The sequence below is a fragment of the Oncorhynchus mykiss genome, chromosome 15 (genome assembly GCF_057628025.1).
Source record: "Oncorhynchus mykiss isolate SJ-2025 chromosome 15, ASM5762802v1, whole genome shotgun sequence".
Lineage (NCBI taxonomy): Eukaryota > Metazoa > Chordata > Actinopteri > Salmoniformes > Salmonidae > Oncorhynchus > Oncorhynchus mykiss.
In genome coordinates this window covers 67,561,694-67,586,241 of record NC_143036.1, presented here as the reverse complement: position 1 = coordinate 67,586,241, position 24,548 = coordinate 67,561,694, and the positions used below count along the sequence as shown (strand labels likewise).

At 46.8% G+C, this 24,548-nt stretch overlaps 1 protein-coding gene across 2 annotated transcripts in view; it reads left to right on the top strand.

Annotated features, from left to right (window-relative positions):
* The window catches only part of LOC110490780 (staphylococcal nuclease domain-containing protein 1), a 374,611-nt gene that overhangs the window by 260,239 nt on the left and 89,824 nt on the right, over window positions 1–24,548 (top strand). The window contains exon 18 of one of the 2 annotated variants that reach the window (XM_036944950.2): window positions 21,191–21,332. In XM_036944950.2, coding sequence (XP_036800845.1) covers window positions 21,191–21,332 — 142 coding nt within the window. Of the gene's footprint in view, window positions 1–21,190; window positions 21,564–24,548 lie in introns of both variants that reach the window. The other variant, XM_090200893.1, reaches the window with a different exon arrangement.

Genomic DNA, 24,548 nt, shown 5'->3' with positions numbered 1-24,548 from the left:
GGTTCCCCCAGTGGGCTAACGTATGTGTGTGTAAAATAGGGAGAAGTGTGTGTTCATGTGAATGATGGAGAGAGCCCGGGTCGCATCAAAACAGAGGTGTTTGTGTGTCTTCATCTTTGCATGTGTCACAAGATTTTTCCGCATGCATGCTTTTCCTCCTGTTTCCATGGTTACGCCATGCTGTGGTCACCTCGGTATCCAGGTGGCGATAGCGTCCACCACGGTAAACTCCTTCGCACGCAAGCGCCAAGTTCTAACCCAGAACCAGTGAAGGGTGGATGAGCTCCTGTGTCAATTTGAAAAAGTTAAAAGGGCTACAACAAGAGAGAGCTTAAGGGTCATTTTCTGAAATGAGTCATGTAAGTCAGGGGGTTGAGGAGCCCACTGCTGCTCACCCAGCCGCCGCCCGCTGTCGACCGTCTACGGACATGTTGGCTGTGATATGAGAGGTTAAGGAGAGTCTCTCTCTCTCTCTCTCTTTCAATCTCTCCCCCGCTCTCTCCCCCCTCATCTCACTCACCCTCCTCTCTCGCTCTGTTTAAATTCCCAGCTGCTCACTCCTTTCCTCACCCCCCCGATACTCACCACCACCTGTTCAGTTTTAATGCATAATCTATTTGCTAAGTAACCACATCCAGGTCTCTCTGCGCTCTCTCCCGCCTTGTCCTGGAGATTTCGATGCTGTCCGGGAGAGACTGTGTGGGAAAAAGGGATTAGGGCTGTTAGAGCTCACGGCTTGTTAGACCGCCGCTGTGTGTGTCTGCCTGTGTGTATCTGTGTGGTTTAAGTGTGAGGTGGGTGGGCATTGGAGTTAAGCCTTTTGAAAAGAATGAAGTCTTAAATGGCAGATCTGGAATCAGCTTCCCCTCCCCCAATCTATTAGTGCAAAATATTAAAAGCTGACCCCAGGTGCTACTACACCCTACACCTATTGGATGAGTGGGCTGAGCCACAGTGGTTTCCTGTGCTGTGATATAGACCCAGCCCTAGTGTTTTGGGATTGGTATGTACAGTGCCTTGCGAAAGTATTCGGCCCCCTTGAACTTTGCGACCTTTTGCCACATTTCAGGCTTCAAACATAAAGATATAAAACTGTATTTTTTTGTGAAGAATCAACAACAAGTGGGACACAATCATGAAGTGGAACGACATTTATTGGATATTTCAAACTTTTTTAACAAATCAAAAACTGAAAGATTGGGCGTGCAAAATTATTCAGCCCCTTTACTTTCAGTGCAGCAAACTCTCTCCAGAAGTTCAGTGAGGATCTCTGAATGATCCAATGTTGACCTAAATGACTAATGATGATAAATACAATCCACCTGTGTGTAATCAAGTCTCCGTATAAATGCACCTGCACTGTGATAGTCTCAGAGGTCCGTTAAAAGCGCAGAGATCATCATGAAGAACAAGGAACACACCAGGCAGGTCCAAGATACTGTTGTGAAGAAGTTTAAAGCCGGATTTGGATACAAAAAGATTTCCCAAGCTTTAAACATCCCAAGGAGCACTGTGCAAGCAATAATATTGAAATGGAAGGAGTATCAGACCACTGCAAATCTACCAAGACCTGGCCGTCCCTCTAAACTTTCAGCTCATACAAGGAGAAGACTGATCAGAGATGCAGCTAAGAGGCCCATGATCACTCTGGATGAACTGCAGAGATCTACAGCTGAGGTGGGAGACTCTGTCCATAGGACAACAATCAGTCGTATATTGCACAAATCTGGCCTTTATGGAAAAGTGGCAAGAAGAAAGCCATTTCTTAAAGATATCCATAAAAAGTGTTGTTTAAAGTTTGCCACAAGCCATCTGGGAGACACACCAAACATGTGGAAGAAGGTGCTCTGGTCAGATGAAACCAAAATTGAACTTTTTGGCAACAATGCAAAACGTTATGCTTGGCGTAAAAGCAACACAGCTCATCACCCTGAAAACACCATCCCCACTGTCAAACATGGTGGTGGCAGCATCATGGTTTGGGCCTGCTTTTCTTCAGCAGGGACAGGGAAGATGGTTAAAATTGATGGGAAGATGGATGGGGCCAAATACAGGACCATTCTGGAAGAAAACCTGATGGTGTCTGCAAAAGACCTGAGACATGGGACGGCGATTTGTCTTCCAACAAGACAATGATCCAAAACATAAAGCAAAATCTACAATGGAATGGTTCGAAAATAAACATATCCAGGTGTTAGAATGGCCAAGTCAAAGTCCAGACCTGAATCCAATCGAGAATCAATGGAAAGAACTGAAAACTGCTGTTCACAAATGCTCTCCATCCAACCTCACTGAGCTCGAGCTGTTTTGCAAGGAGGAATGGGAAAAATGTCAGTCTCTCGATGTGCAAAACTGATAGACATACCCCAAGCGACTTACAGCTGTAATCGCAGCAAAAGGTGGCGCTACAAAGTATTAACTTAAGGGGGCTGAATAATTTTGCACGACCAATTTTTCAGTTTTTGATTTGTTAAAAAAGTTTGAAATATCCAATAAATGTCGTTCCACTTCATGATTGTGTCCCACTTGTTGTTGATTCTTCACAAAAAAATACTGTTTTATATCTTTATGTTTGAAGCCTGAAATGTGGCAAAAGGTCGCAAAGTTCAAGGGGGCCGAATACTTTCGCAAGGCACTGTATGAAGGCCCAGCCCTAGTGTGTTGGAATTGGTATGTATATAGGCCCAGCCCTAGTGTGTTGGGATTGATATGTATATCGGCCCAGCCCTAGTGTGTTGGGATTGGTATGTATATAGGCCCAGCCCTAGTGTGTTGGGATTGGTATGTATATAGGCCCAGCCCTAGTGTGTGGGGATTGGAATGTATATAGGCCCAGCGCTAGTATGTGGGTATTGGTATGTATGTATGTATATAGGCCCAGCCCTAGTGTGTGGGTATTGGTATGTATGTATATAGGCCCAGCCCTACTGTGTTGGGATTGGTATGTATATAGGCCCAGCCCTAGAGTGTTGGGATTGGTATGTATATAGGCCCAGCCCTAGCGTGTTGGGATTGGTATGTATATAGGCCCAGCCCTAGTGTGTTGGGATTGGTATGAATATAGGCTCAGCCCTAGTGTGTGGGGATTGGTATGTATATAGGCCCAGCCCTAGTGTGTGGGGATTGGTATGTATATAGGCCCAGCCCTAGTGTGTGGGGATTGGTATGTATATAGGCCCAGCCCTAGTGTGTGGGGATTGGTGTGTATATAGGCCCAGCCCTAGTGTGTTGGGATTGGTACGTATATAGGCCCAGCCCTAGTTTGTGGGGATTGGTATGTATATAGGCCCAGCCCTAGTGTGTGTGGATTGGTATGTATATAGGCCCAGCCCTAGTGTGTGGGGATTGGTATGTATATAGGCCCGGCCCTAGTGTGTTGGGATTTGGTATGTATATAGGCCCAGCCCTAGTTTGTGAGGATTGGTATGTATATAGGCCCAGCCCTAGTGTGTTGGGATTGGTATATATATTTAGGCCCAGCCATAGTGTGTTGGGATTGGTATGTATTTAGGCCCAGCCCTAGTGTGTTGGGATTGGTATGTATTTAGGCCCAGCCCTAGTGTGTTGGAATTGGTATGTATATAGGCGCTAGTGTGTTGGAATTGGTATGTATATAGGCCCTAGTATGTTGGGATTGGTATGTATATAGGCCCAGCCCTGGTGTGTGAGGATTGGTATGTATATAGGCCCAGCACAATTGTGTTGGGATTGGTATGTATATAGGCCCAGCCCTAGTGTGTGGGGATTGGTATGTATGTATATAGGCCCAGCCCTAGTGTGTGGGGATTTGTATGTATGTAGGCCCAGCCCTAGTTTGTGGGGATTGGTATGTATATAGGCCCAGCCCTAGTGTGTGTGGATTGTTATGTATATAGGCCCAGCCCTAGTGTGTGGGGATTGGTATGTATATAGGCCCGGCCCTAGTGTGTTGGGATTTGGTATGTATATAGGCCCAGCCCTAGTTTGTGAGGATTGGTATGTATATAGGCCCAGCCCTAGTGTGTTGGGATTGGTATATATATTTAGGCCCAGCCATAGTGTGTTGGGATTGGTATGTATTTAGGCCCAGCCCTAGTGTGTTGGGATTGGTATGTATTTAGGCCCAGCCCTAGTGTGTTGGAATTGGTATGTATATAGGCGCTAGTGTGTTGGAATTGGTATGTATATAGGCCCTAGTATGTTGGGATTGGTATGTATATAGGCCCAGCCCTGGTGTGTGAGGATTGGTATGTATATAGGCCCAGCACAATTGTGTTGGGATTGGTATGTATATAGGCCCAGCCCTAGTGTGTGGGGATTGGTATGTATGTATATAGGCCCAGCCCTAGTGTGTGGGGATTTGTATGTATGTAGGCCCAGCCCTAGTGTGTGGGGATTGGTATGTATATAGGCCCAGCCCTAGTGTGTGGGGATTGGTATGTATATAGGCCCAGCCCTAGTGTGTGGGGATTGGTGTGTATATAGGCCCAGCCCTAGTGTGTTGGGATTGGTACGTATATAGGCCCAGCCCTAGTTTGTGGGGATTGGTATGTATATAGGCCCAGCCCTAGTGTGTGTGGATTGGTATGTATATAGGCCCAGCCCTAGTGTGTGGGGATTGGTATGTATATAGGCCCGGCCCTAGTGTGTTGGGATTTGGTATGTATATAGGCCCAGCCCTAGTTTGTGAGGATTGGTATGTATATAGGCCCAGCCCTAGTGTGTTGGGATTGGTATATATATTTAGGCCCAGCCATAGTGTGTTGGGATTGGTATGTATTTAGGCCCAGCCCTAGTGTGTTGGGATTGGTATGTATTTAGGCCCAGCCCTAGTGTGTTGGAATTAGAATGTATATAGGCGCTAGTGTGTTGGAATTGGTATGTATATAGGCCCTAGTATGTTGGGATTGGTATGTATATAGGCCCAGCCCTAGTGTGTGAGGATTGGTATGTATATAGGCCCAGCACAATTGTGTTGGGATTGGTATGTATATAGGCCCAGCCCTAGTTTGTGGGGATTGATATGTATGTATATAGGCCCAGCCCTAGTGTGTGGGGATTTGTATGTATGTAGGCCCAGCCCTAGTGTGTTGGGATTGGTATGTTTATAGGCCCAGCCCTAGTGTTTTGGGATTGGTATGTATATCGGCCCAGCCCTAGTGTGTTGGGATTGGTATGTATATAGGCCCAGCCCTAGTGTGTTGGAATTGGTGTGTATATTCTCCCAGCCGTAGTGTGTTGGGATTGGTATGTATATAAGCCCAGCCCTTGTGTGTGGGTATTGGTATGTATATAGGCCCAGCCCTAGTGTGTTGGGATTGGTATGTATATAGGCCCAGCCCTAGTGTGTTGGGATTGGTATGTATATAGGCCCAGCCCTAGTGTGTGGGGATTGGTATGTATGTAGGCCCAGCCCTAGTGTGTGGGGATTGGTATGTATGTAGGCCCAGCCCTAGTCTGTTGGGATTGGTATGTATATAGGCCCAGCCCTAGTGTGTGTGGATTGGTATGTATATAGGCCCAGCCCTAGTGTGTGGGGATTGGTATGTATATAGGCCCGGCCCTAGTGTGTTGGGATTTGGTATGTATATAGGCCCAGCCCTAGTTTGTGAGGATTGGTATGTATATAGGCCCAGCCCTAGTGTGTTGGGATTGGTATATATATTTAGGCCCAGCCATAGTGTGTTGGGATTGGTATGTATTTAGGCCCAGCCCTAGTGTGTTGGGATTGGTATGTATTTAGGCCCAGCCCTAGTGTGTTGGAATTGGTATGTATATAGGCGCTAGTGTGTTGGAATTGGTATGTATATAGGCCCTAGTATGTTGGGATTGATATGTATATAGGCCCAGCCCTAGTGTGTGGGGATTGGTATGTATGTATATAGGCCCAGCCCTAGTGTGTGGGGATTTGTATATATGTAGGCCCAGCCCTAGTGTGTTGGGATTGGTATGTTTATAGGCCCAGCCCTAGTGTTTTGGGATTGGTATGTATATCGGCCCAGCCCTAGTGTGTTGGGATTGGTATGTATATAGGCCCAGCCCTAGTGTGTTGGAATTGGTGTGTATATTCTCCCAGCCGTAGTGTGTTGGGATTGGTATGTATATAAGCCCAGCCCTTGTGTGTGGGGATTGGTATGTATATAGGCCCAGCCCTAGTGTGTTGGGATTGGTATGTATATAGGCCCAGCCCTAGTGTGTTGGGATTGGTATGTATATAGGCCCAGCCCTAGTGTGTGGGGATTGGTATGTATGTAGGCCCAGCCCTAGTGTGTGGGGATTGGTTTGTATGTAGGCCCAGCCCTAGTGTGTTGGGATTGGTATGTATATAGGCCCAGCCCTAGTGTGTGGGGATTGGTATGTATGTAGGCCCAGCCCTAGTGTGTTGGGATTGGTATGTATGTAGGCCCAGCCCTAGTGTGTTGGGATTGGTATGTATATAGGCCCAGCCCTAGTGTGTTGGGATTGGTATGTATATAGGCCCAGCCCTAGTGTGTTGGGATTGGTATGTATGTAGGCCCAGCCCTAGTGTGTTGGGATTGGTATGTATATTGGCCCAGCCCTAGTATAGTATTGTTAAATTGGCGTCTATGTTGGGATATTGTGTTTCAGTGTGTCCTCAGCCAATGAGCCAGCGTGTTATTGTGTTGTTCCAGTGTGTGAAGGCACTGTCCTAGCTCAACCTCCTGCACCAATATCTACAGTGTGTGTGTGTGGACTACGTATTCGTGTTTAGCCTATATGTGTGTTTTATTACAGTGTTGTGTTCAAAGCAGTGAGGTGAGAACCACGTGGCCTTTATACTAACATACAGATACCGTAAATCATCACACACAAACATCCACCCTTCTCGCTTAACCACCCCGTTAACCTTGGTGATTGGGTTAATGTCCTAGGACAGGGGTGTCAAAGTCAAATGGACGGAGGGCCAAATAAAAAAATCAGCTACAAGACGAGGGCCGGACTGTTCGAATGTTCATTGAACAATTTTTAAATGACGCATATAGTCTAGTGAACCTAATTGAACCTACTGAAAACCTAACAAATATATTACAATATGATCAGATAAATAAAGCAATATTTTCTTATGGCTCTGTCAGTAATCTTTAATTTTCAACAGACACAAAAGACAAATTTCCTTTATATAAATATCCCCATAACATGAACATTAAATGGAAGAAACCGGTATTCAAGGCACCATCAGTAGACTATATTTTCTATTTTAGCAAAAGTGGGCTAAATTTACTTCAAAGAAAAAACAATAATAGCAATTTTTTATCATCCACTCAACTGAAATATTTTTAAAATATAATTGGATTGAAATACAAAAAAATAAAGTGCAAAAATCTATTAATCAAAAACAACACTTTGTTTAAGGAGAAGTAACATGCAGTGAAAACAAATATTAAATTTTAACTTTTAAACTTGAACTGAGTAAAAACTCTAAATATGTGATTGCACAGTAATGTTCACTTGTTTGAGGTTGAGGGTGATACTTGGTGGTGTCCCATCTTTTCCACAAGTTCATCAATGTTCGGGGTAAGGCTCTGAGCTGAAGAAATCCTCAGAATTGAGTGGAGGTGTTCAGCAGTAAGTCGACTTCTGTGTGATGTTTTGTTCAGGTTCATCAAAGAAAACAGTTGTTCACACAGGTATGTGCTGCCAAACATAGACAACGTTTGAGCAGCCTGGATGCGCAGCTGGGGCATTGTGCCGGGGAGGAAACGGGCGAACTCCGCAGCACCCACTGCCGCATATTTTGCCCTCAGTGCATCATTGCATTGGAGGTCAATCAACTCCATTTGGAGGTTTGGTGGTGAGCTTTCCACGTCAACAGCAAATGGGTTACCGAGCAGTTCCAACCTGCTTTTTTGTGCTTCAAAGTCAGCAAATCGGCGTCGAAAGTCAGCGGCAAGCATACCTATTTTATCAGCCAACTGTGTGCTCGGGAACGCACTGGTAGAGAGCTTCTCTTTCATGGTCTGGCAGCTGGGAAAGTGGCTCAAATTTTCTTTCCGCATCTGCGTCTCCCACAGAGTCAGTTTGGTTTTAAATGCCTTCACTGTACTGTACATATCAGAGATGACACGATCCCGACCCTGCAGCTGCAAGTTTATTGCATTCAGATGACTCGTAATGTCACACAGAAAAGCCATTTCACACAGAAACATTTCGTCTCGGAGTTGTGTTGTGTCTTTCCCTTTGCTGTCCAAGAACAGACAAATCTCCTCACGAAGCTCGAAACATCTTTGAAGCACCTTTCCCTGGCTTAGCCATCGCACCTCTGTGTGATAAGGCAAATCACCATGCTCCGTTTCTAACTCCGTCAGAAATGCCTTGAACTGGCGGTGATTCAAACCTTTGGCTCTGATAAAGTTAACTGTGCGCGTGATGATGCTCATTACATGCTCCATTTTCAAGGCTTTACCGCACAACGCTTCCTGGTGTATGATACAATGATAAGCTGTCAGCTCACCTGTCGCGTTTTCCTCTTGCATCTTTTCCCGTATCTTCGCCACCAGTCCGCTCCTGTGTCCACACATCGCAGGTGCTCCGTCGGTTGTCAAACCCACGAGTTTTTCCCAAGGCAGCTCCATCTCATTTACACATCTTGACACCTCTTCATACAAATCATGCCCCGTAGTTGTGCCATGCATAGGACGTAAAGCCAAAAACTCCTCTGTCACGCTTAGGTTGGAGTCCACTCCGCGGATGAAAATTGACAACTGGGCAATGTCAGAAATGTCGGTGCTCTCATCCACAGCCAAGGAATATGCAATAAAATCTTTTCCCTTTTTCACAAGCTGCTCTTTTAGATTGATGGACAACTGGTCTACTCTCTCGGCAATGGTGTTTCTGCTCAGACTCACATTTAAAAAGAGTTGCCTTTTTTCTGGGCAAACTTCGTCACAAACTTTAATCATGCAGTTTTTGATGAAATCCCCCTCCGTAAATGGCCGGGCTGATTTAGCGATCTCTTCTGCCAAAATAAAACTGGCCTTGACAGCAGCCTGGCCTTGTGATTTGGCTTTTTTGAACAGAGCCTGTCGAGATTTGAGGCCTCGTTTTAATTCCTCTGCCTTTTGTAGCCTTTGTTCCATGTCCATATTCTTGTTTTTGTCCGCGTGTTTCGTTTCATAATGTCGTCTCAGATTATACTCTTTCAGTACCGCCACACTTTCTCCACACAGAAGACACACAGGTTTTCCAGCTACCTTCGTGAACATATACTCTGACTCCCACCTTGTTTGAAACCCCCGGTTCTCAGTATCCACCTTCCGTTTTGCCATTTTTGATGGGTATCTGAAAGTTAATTTTACTGTGATGCTGACGACTGCTGTGCCAATAAATATTGAAATGAAGCAGCCTACTGCTCGGTGCGTCACCTTTGCATTGTGGGAAATGTAGTATTGGTGCGTGTAAAAGATCTGCGGGCTGCCGGCTTGCTGCGGGCCGGTTCTAATAATAAATCAAGATCATCCCAGGGGCCGTAAAAAACCTTCTTGCGGGCCGGATGTGGCCCGCGGGCCTTGACTCTGACATATGTGTCCTAGGATAACCAGTCCTCACATTCTACTGTTGTCCCCAGTGTACTGGTGTGTGGGTCCCCAATGACACCTGTCAAGCAGGCACCCATCCAATCAGAGACGAGCCCTGTAGTTTTCTTTCTTTGTTGGGTCAGGAGGAAATGTAATTAGCACCAAATAAGAAAATTGAGGCACCTGCTCTGCGCTCGTCTTGATCAGAGGATTGTGTTTTTACCTTAAGTGATTGCAATCAGTCAAATAATTCACCGTTCAACCCACATCTCCCTGTGTGTTTCCTGACGAGAACATCGGTCTTCGTCGTCGAATCAGTCATGGTCAACCCTCTAAGCTCCACGAGCCACCACCCCTCTCATCACCCAGATGGTTGAAAAATTAACATTTGCCCTTAAGACAAGTTAGAAGGGATTTTATGCCTCCCTGTTTTTGATGGATGGTTTTATTAAAACAGCTATTGAGATCGTGTAACATGCACATTCTGGCTCCACACACACACACACACACACACACACACTGCAGATATTGGTGTTGTTCATATCCTTCCATGTGCCAATCAGCCAAGCACTTTACAGATTCCTCCCCCACTGTGCATGTTTTTCAAACATATACCAGCGATAATAATTCCTGTAAACATGCTTCTAGTCATCAGCCATCAGTAAATTGTGCACTACACCCTCACACCACAGGTCATCGATGTGTGTTGTGTGGGTCTAGGTGTTGCACACTGTCATGTACAGTAAGTGTTGCACGGCTTGCCAGAGTGTGTTGTCCATACAAATACAATGATTGTATTAATTCATGTCATTGTCATTCATATTCTATGTGGCTGATGAATGCATATAGACTTCCCCATTACAGAAAGCATTGTGTGGATTGTCATTGTGTTGGCGACCGCGTACCAGGCCTAGGTTGCGTATGATTGTGTTCTGACATGGGATGCATCACAGCTGCACTATCGAGCCCCCTGAGTGGTGAGATGGATTGGCTGGCTGGAGTGGCACTCTGATTCACCAGGCTGGTTCATCATTTCCAGCCTCGAATAGTTCCCTCGACACACCGTGGCAACGGTTGAGCCAGAGGAATCCGGGGTCACCCACAGGCCCGCCAACCCCATCAACCTAATATCGCTGCTCATTAATACAACGTTCATCATTGTAAGGAAAGCCTGGTATTGGAATTGGTTTACAGATCAAGTCTAGTGGGGATGATGTAGTGGTTTGTTATGTCCTGACCTGATTGAATACCTTGTCGTTGGACGATTGAATTGGAGGAATGGTGCATCTTTGTTATTGAATGTAGGATTGGGAACTAGGTCTGAATGTTTTGAAGTTCAGGTGAACATGTAGCCTATATTTACTTTATTGAATCTTCTTGGGAGGCTTTGTCTCGTGTCTCCCATCAAACAAGCATAGTTTGTTTTCTCTGAGTGTTTGGTGACGAACGGTCGAGGTTCACTCATCATATAAGATGTAGACTCGAGAAGGGAAACATGGCAAGAGAGCAGCCATTTATTTAGTGAGGCATTCACTTCTCAAGGCCCCTTCATTAGGAACGTAATAGAGGCTTAGATTGATCTGCAGAGGGCACTTTTATTAATAACAAGCACTTGTATTGATTTGTATTGTTTGCAGAGCACTATTGAATAATGAATTAACAATGAAACTACATATGTGGGTGGTGTAACTGGAGAGAGGCTGTTCCATACGCTCTCCCTACATTCATGTTCTCCTCCAGCTCTAGACAGATATGTTCCACAGCTGCGTATTTTCAAAATGTCAATTACCTCAATTGCTAACGAATAGTGCTGTACTTTTCATTGTGTGATAGGTTTGAAAACTTGTTTCAGCAGGCTGCAAGCGAAGTACTTGAAGTTTAGGGCAAAGGCTTCTGGGTAGAGTAGTTTCTTAAAACCAGTATGAGATAAGTACGCTAGTGTATAGCCTACACCAGAGAAGGAGTAGCAGGGTTGTTGGAAATAGTATAGACTGAAGCTGATGTGGAGGTCTGTGGGCATGTCCTACCTTGAGTGATAGTTCACTGTGTAGTGTAGAACAGACAATGACAGCAGTGTGGATTCATACAACCTGTGTGTGTGTGTGTCCTTGTGCACCCTACTACCCTCATCTCACTCTTCTTGTGTGTGTGTGTGTTTGCCCTAGTGTGTGTGTGTGTGTTTTTGCCCTAGTGTGTGTGTGTGTGTGTGCGCTAGTGTGTGTGTCTGTGCTCTGGGTGTTGATGGAGATTTGGTCTCCCCCTGGCCGAACACACACTATTGGAATTGACATGCTGTCACCTTTAATCAATGTTCCCAATGTCCCCATCCCCCTGGTTCCCGGGGAGTGTGTGTATACACGTGAACAAGGCAGTGTGCGTGTGTGAAAAAGGGAATTCTCTGAATGTAATGTCTCTTAGTCTGCCAGGACATTCTAAATGACCTCCCATTCCAGTCTATACCAGTACTGCTGCAAGCCCTTCCAGACTCACGTTTCCTCTCTTCACACTCTGCAGTGTTTTTAACTTTGTTCGTTATTAATTAGTTAATTTGCATATTTCTTTGCACATTTGTATATAATGCCGGTTGTGGTTTTAGTAAAACAGTCAGTCTACTCTTCAGTACCTCAAGGGGTTTGGCTGTGACATCTGCAAGGCACATTTCACCCTTAGTTGAACCAAAGCCTATCTCTTACCATTTGTCACTACTGACTTCATGCTTCACTAGCATAGCATGATTATCCCATGGTAAACCCCATGCCATGTGGACCTGGGTGTGTTAATAACATGCTGATACCAGTGTACTCAGCCATACCCATCAGTCACTATGGCAGCGGTGTGCTGTAGGGGCCCTACTCTGAATGGTGGGAGTTACTGATTATGATTAGACATCATGTTCAACTCAGCCACAGACTATTATTGTGTGTCACACACCTGCTGTACACAACATTAAGAACTCCTGCTCTTTCCATGACATAGACTGACCAGGTGAATCCAAGTGAAAGCTATGATCCCTTATTGATTTGTTAAATCCACTTTAATCAGTGTAGATGAAGGGGAGGAGACGGGTTAAAGAAGAATTTTCAACCATGAGACAATTGAGACATGTATTGTGTATGTGTTCCATTGAGAGGGTGAATATTTAAGTGCTTTAGAACGGGTTGTGGTAGGAGGAGCCAGGCGCACCGGTTTTTGTCAAGAACTGCAACGCTGCTGGGTTTTTCACGCTTAACCGTTTCCCGTGTGTATAAAGATTGGTCCACTGCCCAAAGGACCTCCAGCCAACTTGACCCAACTGTGGGAAGCATTGGAGTCAACATGGACCAGCATCCACCACCAGCATCACATCATTCTTCATGTGGCTTCAGTGTGTAAGAGTGTCTGTCTTCCATCATGAGGGAGACCATTACAGCAATGGACCCTGCCTTCACATTAGCAAGTAGGTCTCAGTTTTCAACTGTGTGTGTGTGCGCAGCCTACACATCATTCAGCGGGGTTCTGAAGGTCACAGTGTCCTAATAGCTTGCTACTTTACCCTCCATGGTGTTTCCTTTTGGAACACTTGTTGTTGTCCTCCATTTGGAACACTGTTATTGTCCTTTTGAACACTTATTGTCCTTTTGAACACTGGTATTGTCCTTTTGGAACACTGTTATTGTCCTTTTGAACACTTATTGTCCTTTTGAACACTGGTATTGTCCTTTTGGAACACTGGTATTGTCCTTTTGTAACACTGTTATTGTCCTTTTGGAACACTGTTATTGTCCTTTTGGAACACTTATTGTCCTTTTGAACACTGGTATTGTCCTTTTGGAACACTGTTATTGTCCTTTTGGAACACTGTTATTGTCCTTTTGGAACACTGTTATTGTCCTTTTGAACACTTATTGTCCTTTTGAACACTGTTATTGTCCTTTTGAACACTGTTATTGTCCTTTTGGAACACTGTAATTGTCCTTTTGGAACACTGTTATTGTCCTTTTGGAACACTGTTATTGTCCTTTTGGAACACTGTTATTGTCCTCCTTTTGGAACGTTGTCCTCCTTTTGGAACGTTGTCCTCCTTTTGGAACGTTGTCCTCCTTTTGGAACACTGTTGTTCTCCTCCTTTTGGAACACTGTTGTTGTCCTCCTTTTGGAACGTTGTCCTCCTTTTGGAACGTTGTCCTCCTTTTGGAACGTTGTGCTCCTTTTGGAACGTTGTGCTCCTTTTGGAACGTTGTCCTCCTTTTGGAACGTTGTCCTCCTTTTGGAACGTTGTCCTCCTTTTGGAACGTTGTCCTCCTTTTGGAACGTTGTCCTCCTTTTGGAACGTTGTCCTCCTTTTGGAACGTTGTGCTCCTTTTGGAACGTTGTCCTCCTTTTGGAACGTTGTCCTCCTTTTGGAACGTTGTCCTCCTTTTGGAACGTTGTCCTCCTTTTGGAACGTTGTCCTCCTTTTGGAACGTTGTCCTCCTTTTGGAACATTGTCCTCCTTTTGGAACATTGTCCTCCTTTTGGAACGTTGTCCTCCTTTTGGAACGTTGTCCTCCTTTTGGAACGTTGTCCTCCTTTTGGAACGTTGTCCTCCTTTTGGAACGTTGTCCTCCTTTTGGAACGTTGTGCTCCTTTTGGAACGTTGTGCTCCTTTTGGAACGTTGTCCTCCTTTTGGAACGTTGTCCTCCTTTTGGAACGTTGTGCTCCTTTTGGAACGTTGTCCTCCTTTTGGAACGTTGTGCTCCTTTTGGAACGTTGTCCTCCTTTTGGAACGTTGTCCTCCTTTTGGAACGTTGTCCTCCTTTTGGAACATTGTCCTCCTTTTGGAACATTGTCCTCCTTTTGGAACGTTGTCCTCCTTTTGGAACGTTGTCCTCCTTTTGGAACGTTGTCCTCCTTTTGGAACGTTGTCCTCCTTTTGGAACGTTGTCCTCCTTTTGGAACGTTGTGCTCCTTTTGGAACGTTGTGCTCCTTTTGGAACGTTGTCCTCCTTTTGGAACGTTGTCCTCCTTTTGGAACGTTGTGCTCCTTTTGGAACGTTGTGCTCCTTTTGGAACGTTGTCCTCCTTTTGGAACGTTGTCCTCCTTTTGGAACGTTGTCCTCCTTTTGGAACATTGTCCTCCTTTTGGAACACTGTTGTTGTCCTCCTTTTGGAACACTGTAGTTGTCCATATAGAACAGTTTTCCTTTTCAGGAGTAGAGGACTGATGATTTGCTGTCTCTGCTTTTTGGAGCCGGACACAGGGAGCTCGGAAACCCTAACTCCTCTCGCTCTCTCACGTCTCTGTGTCCAAGCAGCAACAGCAGTCACATACCTGCGTTCAAGTGGAACAAACAGGAATGGTCGGTTGCTCACGGAAGGTCATCCACCTAGGGCACAGCGGGGGAGAATGTGTGTGGGGGCGAGCACCATTTGGAAGGCCACTTCTGCATCGTCGTTGTGAAAGCAGCGTTGTGATTGGTATTCTGTGAGTGCTCTCTCCTCCTGTTCCCGGCGTGACGTGGCCCATTGTGTCAGAGGTCACTTGGCCTGAATCGTCATGAACGACTGACTACCAAACCCCCACAGAGACGCCACCACGGTGACAGTTGTCACGGTCATGAACAGTGACACGCTAATCTGTGTCACTCGGATTGGTCCTGCAGGTTTGATTAAAAGCCCAGACATGTCAATACCCTCTGCTGAAGCCCCACTGCATTGTGGGTATTGACTCCTTTAATATCTAAGGGAGGGATGGAGAAAATGAGGGAAAAAGACCAGTGGAAGTTTGAAAAGCGTGGCCATGTTTGGGTCTTAATTAACTCCTGGTCAGTCGTATCCACAAAATTATTCAAAAAAAAAATGTCCCTTCCCTTTGTTTGGCACCATGAAGAAGCAATTGAATGTAATTGGGTGGTTTGACCCAGTCTTTTGTCTCCAGGTGGGCAGGGCACCCGCCAAGGCTCGCTCGGCTGGCGCACTGCGTCACTTGTTGTATAATAAATATTTTTTCCCAATGATTCAAGGTAGCAGGCAGTAAGCCAATTCACTAGCACGACTCATTGCAGTAGTGAAATGGTCCTTTAAATGTCTTGCCCTACACACGTCAGATGTAATTGGTTAGTGCTAGCATGCCGAAAAAGGCCTATAAAACGCTGGGGTGTAATTAGCCTACCATGCAAACATGCTGACCACACCGCACATCGCGTTACATGCGCCAGCATTGCGAAATAAATCTACACATACATGTTATTCAGTAATTTCCTCCAAACTGATCGCTCGCATCAATGAGCGTCTGCGTAGCCAGGCGCTAAAATAGAACTTAGTTATATTTTTAACGATTGACGTGCTACAAGTCTCTCCCATCTCTTCATTGGGTTTTAGGATCATATACCCACGTGGGTGATTGTACTCCAGTCCAGTAGTAGTAATGCACCTTAAAGTTGGTTGCCAACCGCCATATAAAGTCAAAAGAAGAAGAAGCCTGAAGGAGGAGAGATTACTGGAAACTAACTAGGTTTTCTCTTTTATCAGTGGATTACATGTCGGAGTAGAGAACACATGTGACTTAAAATGGGTCAAAATTCTACAAAGACCCAGAAAAAAAAGACCTTATGCATTTAATGTAAAATAACAACCCAATGTTTATCTCAGGACAAATGAGCTAGCAACAGCAAGCTAGCTAGCTAAATGGTCGTGAATGTTTCATGTGTTTCGACCTGTCCCCAAATTAATATATTGGATTCAGAGTTAATTTTGATATTTTAACCTGCGTGTCCTGATCGCATTGTGATTGTGGATGGACAAAATTAACATAAGCACGATGGCACACGCAGACTCACGCCCGTGCCTGATCTAGTCAGCATGTAACACTGCTCAGAGGGGAAGAGGGAGGCAGAGAGAGAACTTGTGAAGGTAATTAGCTGATGATACCACACAGTTAATTAATTATCCAGCTGCTAAAAGCTGGTGACAAGCGCTACCAGAGCGCGAAGTCTGGGACCAGAATGCTCCTGACCAGCTTCAAGCCATAAGGCTGCCTAGTTTGGGACCAGAATGCTCCTGACCAGCTTCAAGCCATAAGGCTGTCTAGTCTGGGACCAGAATGCTCCTGACCAGCTTCAAGCCATACGGCTGCCTAGTCTGGGACCAGAATGCTCCTGACCAGCTTCAAGCCATAAGGCTGCCTAGTCTGGGACCAGAATGCTCCTGACCAGCTTCAAGCCATAAGGCTGCCTAGTCTGGGACCAGAATGCTCCTGACCAGCTTCAAGCCATAAGGCTGCCTAGTCTGGGACCAGAATGCTCCTGACCAGCTTCAAGCCATACGGCTGCCTAGTCTGGGACCATAATGCTCCTGACCAGCTTCAAGCCATACGGCCGCCTAGTCTGGGACCAGAGGGTTCCTGACCAGCTTCAAGCCATAAGGCCGCCTAGTCTGGGACCAGAGGGCTCCTGACCAGCTTCAAGCCATACGGCCGCCTAGTCTGGGACCAGAGGGTTCCTGACCAGCTTCAAGCCATAAGGCCGCCTAGTCTGGGACCAGAGGGCTCCTGACCAGCTTCAAGCCATAAGGCCGCCTAGTCTGGGACCAGAGGGTTCCTGACCAGCTTCAAGCCATAAGGCCGCCTAGTCTGGGACCAGAGGGTTCCTGACCCAGCTTCAAGCCATAAGGCCGCCTAGTCTGGGACCAGAGGGTTCCTGACCAGCTTCAAGCCATAAGGCCGCCTAGTCTGGGACCAGAGGGTTCCTGACCAGCTTCAAGCCATAAGGCCGCCTAGTCTGAGACCAGAGGGTTCCTGACCAGCTTCAAGCCATACGGCCGCCTAGTCTGGGACCAGAGGGTTCCTGACCCAGCTTCAAGCCATAAGGCCGCCTAGTCTGGGACCAGAGGGTTCCTGACCAGCTTCAAGCCATAAGGCCGCCTAGTCTGGGACCAGAGGGTTCCTGACCAGCTTCAAGCCATAAGGCCGCCTAGTCTGAGACCAGAGGGTTCCTGACCAGCTTCAAGCCATAAGGCCGCCTAGTCTGAGACCAGAGGGTTCCTGACCAGCTTCAAGCCATACGGCCGCCTAGTCTGGGACCAGAGGGTTCCTGACCAGCTTCAAGCCATAAGGCCACCTAGTCTGGGACCAGAGGGTTCCTGACCAGCTTCAAGCCATACGGCTACCTAGTCTGGGACCAGAGGGTTCCTGACCAGCTTCAAGCCATACGGCTACCTAGTCTGGGACCAGAGGGTTCCTGACCAGCTTCAAGCCATACGGCTGCCTAGTCTGGGACCAGAGGGTTCCTGACCAGCTTCAAGCCATACGGCTGCCTAGTCTGGGACCAGAGGGTTCCTGACCAGCTTCAAGCCATACGGCTGCCTAGTCTGGGACCAGAGGGCTCCTGACCAGCTTCAAGCCATACGGCTGCCTAGTCTGGGACCAGAGGGTTCCTGACCAGCTTCAAGCCATACGGCTGCCTAGTCTGGGACCAGAGGGTTCCTGACCAGCTTCAAGCCAGAAGGCTGCTGCTACTCGCTCTTTATTATCTATGCATAATAACTTTTATCGAACATAGTAATATCGACCTTGTACCCCTGCACATTGACTTGGTGCTGGTACCCTGTGTATTTAGCCACGTTATCGTTACTCATTGTATTTATTCCTCGTTATTACTTTTGCAAACTACATTACTCTGCATTGTTGGAAGGGCCTTTAAGCGTTTCACTGTTAGTCTACACCTGTTGTTTGCAAAGCATATGACAAATAACATTTGATTAGATATCGCTACACTATATAAAAACCAAACATTTTAAAGGTTTTACCTCCAAGTAAACACAACAGCCTGCGGTGGAAATGAAAGGAGTAGAACCAGATGTGTTGTGGTGTTACACAAGGAAAGGAGACTTTAGTTGTTGTCAAGTTGTGTTCCACCTGTTCTCCCTGGCAGTGGGGTTCAGTGACCCCATCAGCTGGTGGAGAGATGATTAGGGAGCTCTTGTCATCCTGTCCCTCACACGCGTGTGTGTGTGGCTATTGTCATGCGCGCATGTGTGTGTTTTCGTGTGTGTTTGTGCGTCCATAGTGTTTGATTTGTGGCCCCAAGCGGAACACTCTTCCCTTAATGAGCCTCCTGCCCTCCCGACAGAGGGCCAACCTTGGAGAGGAGCCACGCCAAAAACACTCTAGAGGATGGTGAAGAGAGGGAGAGGGAGAGAGGTTGTCCCACAGGGGATTGGTGTTGCTGTTAGATAACAGACCCATGTTTCTCCGGTCTAGGGGTTGTTTGTTCTAGACCATATTTCCCTTTGGCATCAAAACAGTGTCACGAACCGGCTCAAAGCCCGTAACAAAGGGAGACAACGTGGAGATAAGGAGTAACAAAATATATATTTATTAACTAAAGCAACTAAGGAAAATATACAATGGTGTGTGTAATTAGTAATCAGTAGTGTAAGTGAGTTTTGCGTGCATGAATGTGATAATGCAGGGTGTTGAAAGGTGCCAAAGCAAACAAACAAAAGGCCACCAAGAACCACAACACAATCTACAAAGGTGTCTGCATGGAGAGAGTCTCCTCCATGAATGGGGAAGGGGTGTATTTATCCTGGGAAACACCTGGGCCCAGGTGTTTCCCATGTAGCTGACGACCCTCTCAACTCCGCCCACCGGCATCCTAATAAGGAAGGAAACAAGAACAAAGACAAAATACGGCAGACAGAGTGGGAGGGTTGTCACATTCCCCCCCATAAAACCGGGGACCAACAAGGACCCCGGAACAACATACCAGCCTCTGCGTCCCAAATTGACAGCCTCTGCGTCCCAAATTGACACAGCCTCTGCGTCCCAAATTGACACAGCCTCTGCGTCCCAAATTGACACAGCCTCTGCGTCCCAAATTGGTGAGGGGTTATGTGTTCACACCTCCACCAGCCAACCTCCTCCTCCCCAGACCTCAGCAACCTTTGCGCATAGGAAGCAATATTTAAGAGGAAAGAAGAACACAAGACCAGGAGGGAACAGACAGGAAAGATAGAACATGACAACCCCAACCAATGGTCAGTCACGTAAACATTCAGGAACATGGCACAAAAGACCACAACAGCTACAAACTCCAACGAAAAGAACATCAGGGTCCTTCTTAATTTTTTACAACTCCCAACGATTCATAGTCACTTCCAACGAAACAGAATTTCACTAATTTCAATCATTTAACCTTGTAGTGTTCAGCGATCTTCAACAGCTGATCTTTAGTACCTAATTCTAACAGTTCCTCTGATGAAAGCAAATGAACTTGTCTACATGAGACACCATAGTCATAAGTAAATAATATTGCTCAACCCCTCTGCTGAGCACATCAGACCACAACCAGAGAAATGACAATCACACTGAGCACCACAGAAGAGAGATGAGATACGGAGCTTCCCCAAAACCTACAATAACTCTACCCTAGTCTTCATGCAGATTTGCGGTGGGTATTTACGCACTGTAGCCCGCTGGCAAGGAAATAGAACTCCCCAGCATGCTGGCAAATTCCACCAAGCCACGGATGTGCCCCCGAGACAACTGCTCAGTCCACAGACACCACACAAAAATAACAAACATTTAACCATGCCCAACATGTCCAAAATTGAAACACGTCGCTAAGCCTATCAGGGGAAAAGGCTATAGCTCCAGGTAGCAAGTTCCACTACCCTACACAAATCTCCTACCGAGGTACACAGCCGATTTACTCACCTCCTCAGACTGATGTCCCAACAGAAAGTAGAACAAACGTTTCCAGGCTAGGCAGGGCCTGGAAACTAACCATTATACTCTCTCCAACGCAGCACACAATCCAAACAACAAAGGCAACCAATACTGGGCCTATTAAACTCAACCACAATATGCAAACCAAACACGTACCTCCACAGTCTCCCAAACCAATAGTTCAAATATCCCGGATGAGCCCCAACTTGTCACGAACCAGCTCAAAGCCCGTAACAAAGGGAGACAACGTGGAGATAAGGAGTAACAAAATATATATTTATTAACTAAAGCAACTAAGGAAAATATACAATGATGTGTGTAATCAGTAGTGTAAGTGAGTTTTGCGTGCATGAATGTGATAATGCAGGGTGTTGAAAGGTGCCAAAGCAAACAAACAAAAGGCCACCAAGAACCACAACACAATCTACAAAGGTGTCTGCATGGAGAGAGTCTCCTCCATGAATGGGGAAGGGGTGTATTTATCCTGGGAAACACCTGGGCCCAGGTGTTTCCCATGTAGCTGACGACCCTCTCAACTCCGCCCACCGGCATCCTAATAAGGAAGGAAACAAGAACAAAGACAAAATACGGCAGACAGAGTGGGAGGGTCGTCACAACAGGCCCTGAATCAAGTAATGGGAGTCATTTAGGAGTGTAAATGAATTGTTCTGTTGGAGTTGGCAGTGATTAAAGTAGTAGTTTGATGTCTGGTTTGGGTTTGTTTTGAGTATGTTAGATGTTTGATCATGTGACATATAATAAGGAACTGGCATGCTTAGCTGGAGGTTTAGACATGAGAAATGTCCTTTTTGCTGTGGTCTTCAGTCAGACAGGGGACTGTATATTATTTCATTTGTCCTACAAGTAGATCCCCAATTTAACGAGAAAGACCTCATATTAATGATATCATTATATTACATGAGTGTTCTATTACATGAGTGTTCTGTCATGCTTCACCCTAATCAAGTGACCTTCCTCCCCCCTCAGATCTGGGCCAACTATGAGGAGAAGAAGGTGGAGGAGGTGGTGCACGTGATGGAGGAGAAAGAGCGCACAGCCAACTACAGAGCTGTATATGTCACTGAGATCACGGACACCATGCACTTCTACACCCAGGACGTGGAGACAGGTGTGTGTGTGTGGGGGGGGGGGGGGAGAGAGCGCACAGCCAACTACAGAGCTGTATATGTCACTGAGATCACGGACACCATGCACTTCTACACCCAGGACATGGAGACAGGTGTGTGTGTGTGGGGGGGAGTGTGTGGGGGGGGGAGAGAGCGCACAGCCAACTACAGAGTTGTATATGTCACTGAGATCACGGACACCATGCACTTCTACACCCAGGACGTGGAGACAGGTGTGTGTGTGGGGGGGGGGGGGGGGGGAGAGAGCGCACAGCCAACTACAGAGCTGTATATGTCACCGAGATCACGGACACCATGCACTTCTACACCCAGGACGCGGAGACAGGTTTGTGTGTGGGGGGAGTGTGTTGTCTGATATTTTGACTGGGTTGTTTTGGTTTGTGTTTTCGTGTGTGTGTGTACGAGAGACTGACTTCATGGATGACTACACACTACAGCCGTAGAGGAGTCTGCCAAAGGCTGGCTCCAGCGCCTATCCCGTTTTGGCTCCTTGAATAGGACGGGAGGCTGTGATTCAATGTGACTGTGTGCTTGGTCCCATGCCTCGTGGGAACGAGGAGTTGGTTGGACAGAGCAGGGGTTAATGAGTGTGTTGCATCATCACACCAAGACACTTTGCTTTAATTGGTTCAATCACTCTCTTTCTCTCTCGGTCATTCACTCAATCACACATTCACTAGTGTGTGTTCCATAACGAGGTGGGGGTGGGTGGGGATCTCACTCCCCATCCTGTTCATGGGGTGGCAGGTAGCCTCGTGGTTAGAGCTTTGGGCCAGTAACCGAAAGGTTGCTGGATCAAATCCCTGAGCTGAGAAGGTCGTTCTGCCCCTGAACAAGGCAGTTAAACCACTGTTCCCCTGAACACGGCAGTTAACCCACTGTTCCCCTGAACACGGCAGTTAACCCACTGTTCCCCTGAACAAGGCAGTTAACCCACTGTTCCCCTGAACAAGGCAGTTAACCCACTGTTCCCCTGAACAAGGCAGTTAACCCACTGTTCCCCTGAACAAGGCAGTTAACCCACTGTTTCCCTGAACAAGGCAGTTAACCCACTGTTCCCCTGAACAAGGCAGTTAACCTACTGTTCCCCTGAACAAGGCAGTTGACCCACTGTTCCTCTGAACACGGCAGTTGACCCACTGTTCCTCTGAACAAGGCAGTTGACCCACTGTTCCTCTGAACAAGGCAGTTGACCCACTGTTCCTCTGAATAAGGCAGTTGACCCACTGTTCCCCTGAACAAGGCAGTTGGCCCACTGTTCCCCTGAACAAGGCAGTTGGCCCACTGTTCCCCTGAACAAGGCAGTTGGCCCACTGTTCCCCTGAACAAGGCAGTTGACCCACTGTTCCTCTGAAAAAGGCAGTTGACCCACTGTTCCTCTGAACAAGGCAGTTGACCCACTGTTCCTCTGAACAAGGCAGTTGACCCACTGTTCCTCTGAACAAGGCAGTTGACCCACTGGTCCCCTGAACAAGGCAGTTGGCCCACTGTTCCCCTGAACAACGCAGTTGGCCCACTGTTCCCCTGAACAAGGCAGTTGGCCCACTGTTCCCCTGAACAAGGCAGTTGACCCACTGTTCCCCTGAACAAGGCAGTTGGCCCACTGTTCCCCTGAACAAGGCAGTTGGCCCACTGTTCCCCTGAACAAGGCAGTTGACCCACTGTTCCCCTGAACAAGGCAGTTGACCCACTGTTCCCCTGAACATGGCAGTTGACCCACTGTTCCTCTGAACAAGGCAGTTAACCCACTGTTCCCCTGAACAAGGCAGTTAACCCACTGTTCCCCTGAACAAGGCAGTTAACCCACTGTTCCTCTGAACAAGGCAGTTAACCCACTGTTCCTCTGAACAAGGCAGTTAACCCACTGTTTCTCTGAACAAGGCAGTTAACCCACTGTTCCTCTGAACAAGGCAGTTAACCCACTGTTCCTCTGAACAAGGCAGTTAACCCACTGTTCCCCTGAACAAGGCAGTTAACCCACTTTTCCTCTGAACAAGGCAGTTAACCCACTGTTTCTCTGAACAAGGCAGTTAACCCACTGTTCCTCTGAACAAGGCAGTTAACCCACTGTTCCTCTGAACAAGGCAGTTAACCCACTGTTCCCCTGAACAAGGCAGTTGACCCACTGTTCCTCTGAACAAGGCAGTTGACCCACTGTTCCTCTGAACAAGGCAGTTGACCCACTGTTCCCCTGAACAAGGCAGTTAACCCACTGTTCCTCTGAACAAGGCAGTTAACCCACTGTTCCTCTGAACAAGGCAGTTAACCCACTGTTCCCCTGAACAAGGCAGTTGACCCACTGTTCCCCTGAACAAGGCAGTTGACGTGGATGTCCATTAAGGCACCGCTCTGATTCAGACGGGTTGGGGTCAATGCTGAAGACGCATTTCAGTTGAAGGCATTCTGACTAGGTATCCCCCATTCCTCTTTCCAGTGCCACTTGACTTTGGCAGAGGCCATGAAATTGACTTTCGTCATCACTTAATTTGTCTTATTGCGATAATTAATAAATTTGCATTCATTTAGAGCCAATCTGAGCCCTGCGTCTCCGTGGGCGTGACAATCCTATCACGTTGGAGCTTGGCAGCCTTTGGCACCCGACATAACCCCTCACTAATACCACGTACGTACACACCACCCACCCAGGAGATGTTCAGGTGTTGCTGATCCCCCTCCATGTAGCTGCATATATCCCCCACGTCCCCGGAGGAAGTTATGTAGAGCGCTGATGATGTGCCATGTAACCTATGTGATCACCGTGACGACTAGTGTGATTGACAGGAAACACACTGGCACAGACAGGGTTGATTAGCCTGATAACAGTCGAAAGCGTGGAAAGCACATGTGAAGAACCAGAACAGGATAGAGACACACGTTCGGTTTAGGAAACGTAGCTAAAGCTGCAGCTCGGCTGGTAGTTCTGCAGTCTTTGTGTTCAAGCACAGTTTTAGTCATCTTTTATTAGATTTTTTTCATGATTTCAGATGAACCAGCAATGTGGGGCCTTTTTTTAGTTTTTAATTGGCCGATGTCTCCCACCGAGTGAGTTATGTGCTCGTTAGGAAAAACACGATTGTTATTTTCAGCAGGCAGGCAAATATGACCAGAATCACCCCCTGTGACCCTCTCCCTCTCTCTCTCTCCCTCCAACCCCCTCCCTCTCTATCTCTCTCTCTCTCTCCCTCCAACCCCCTCCC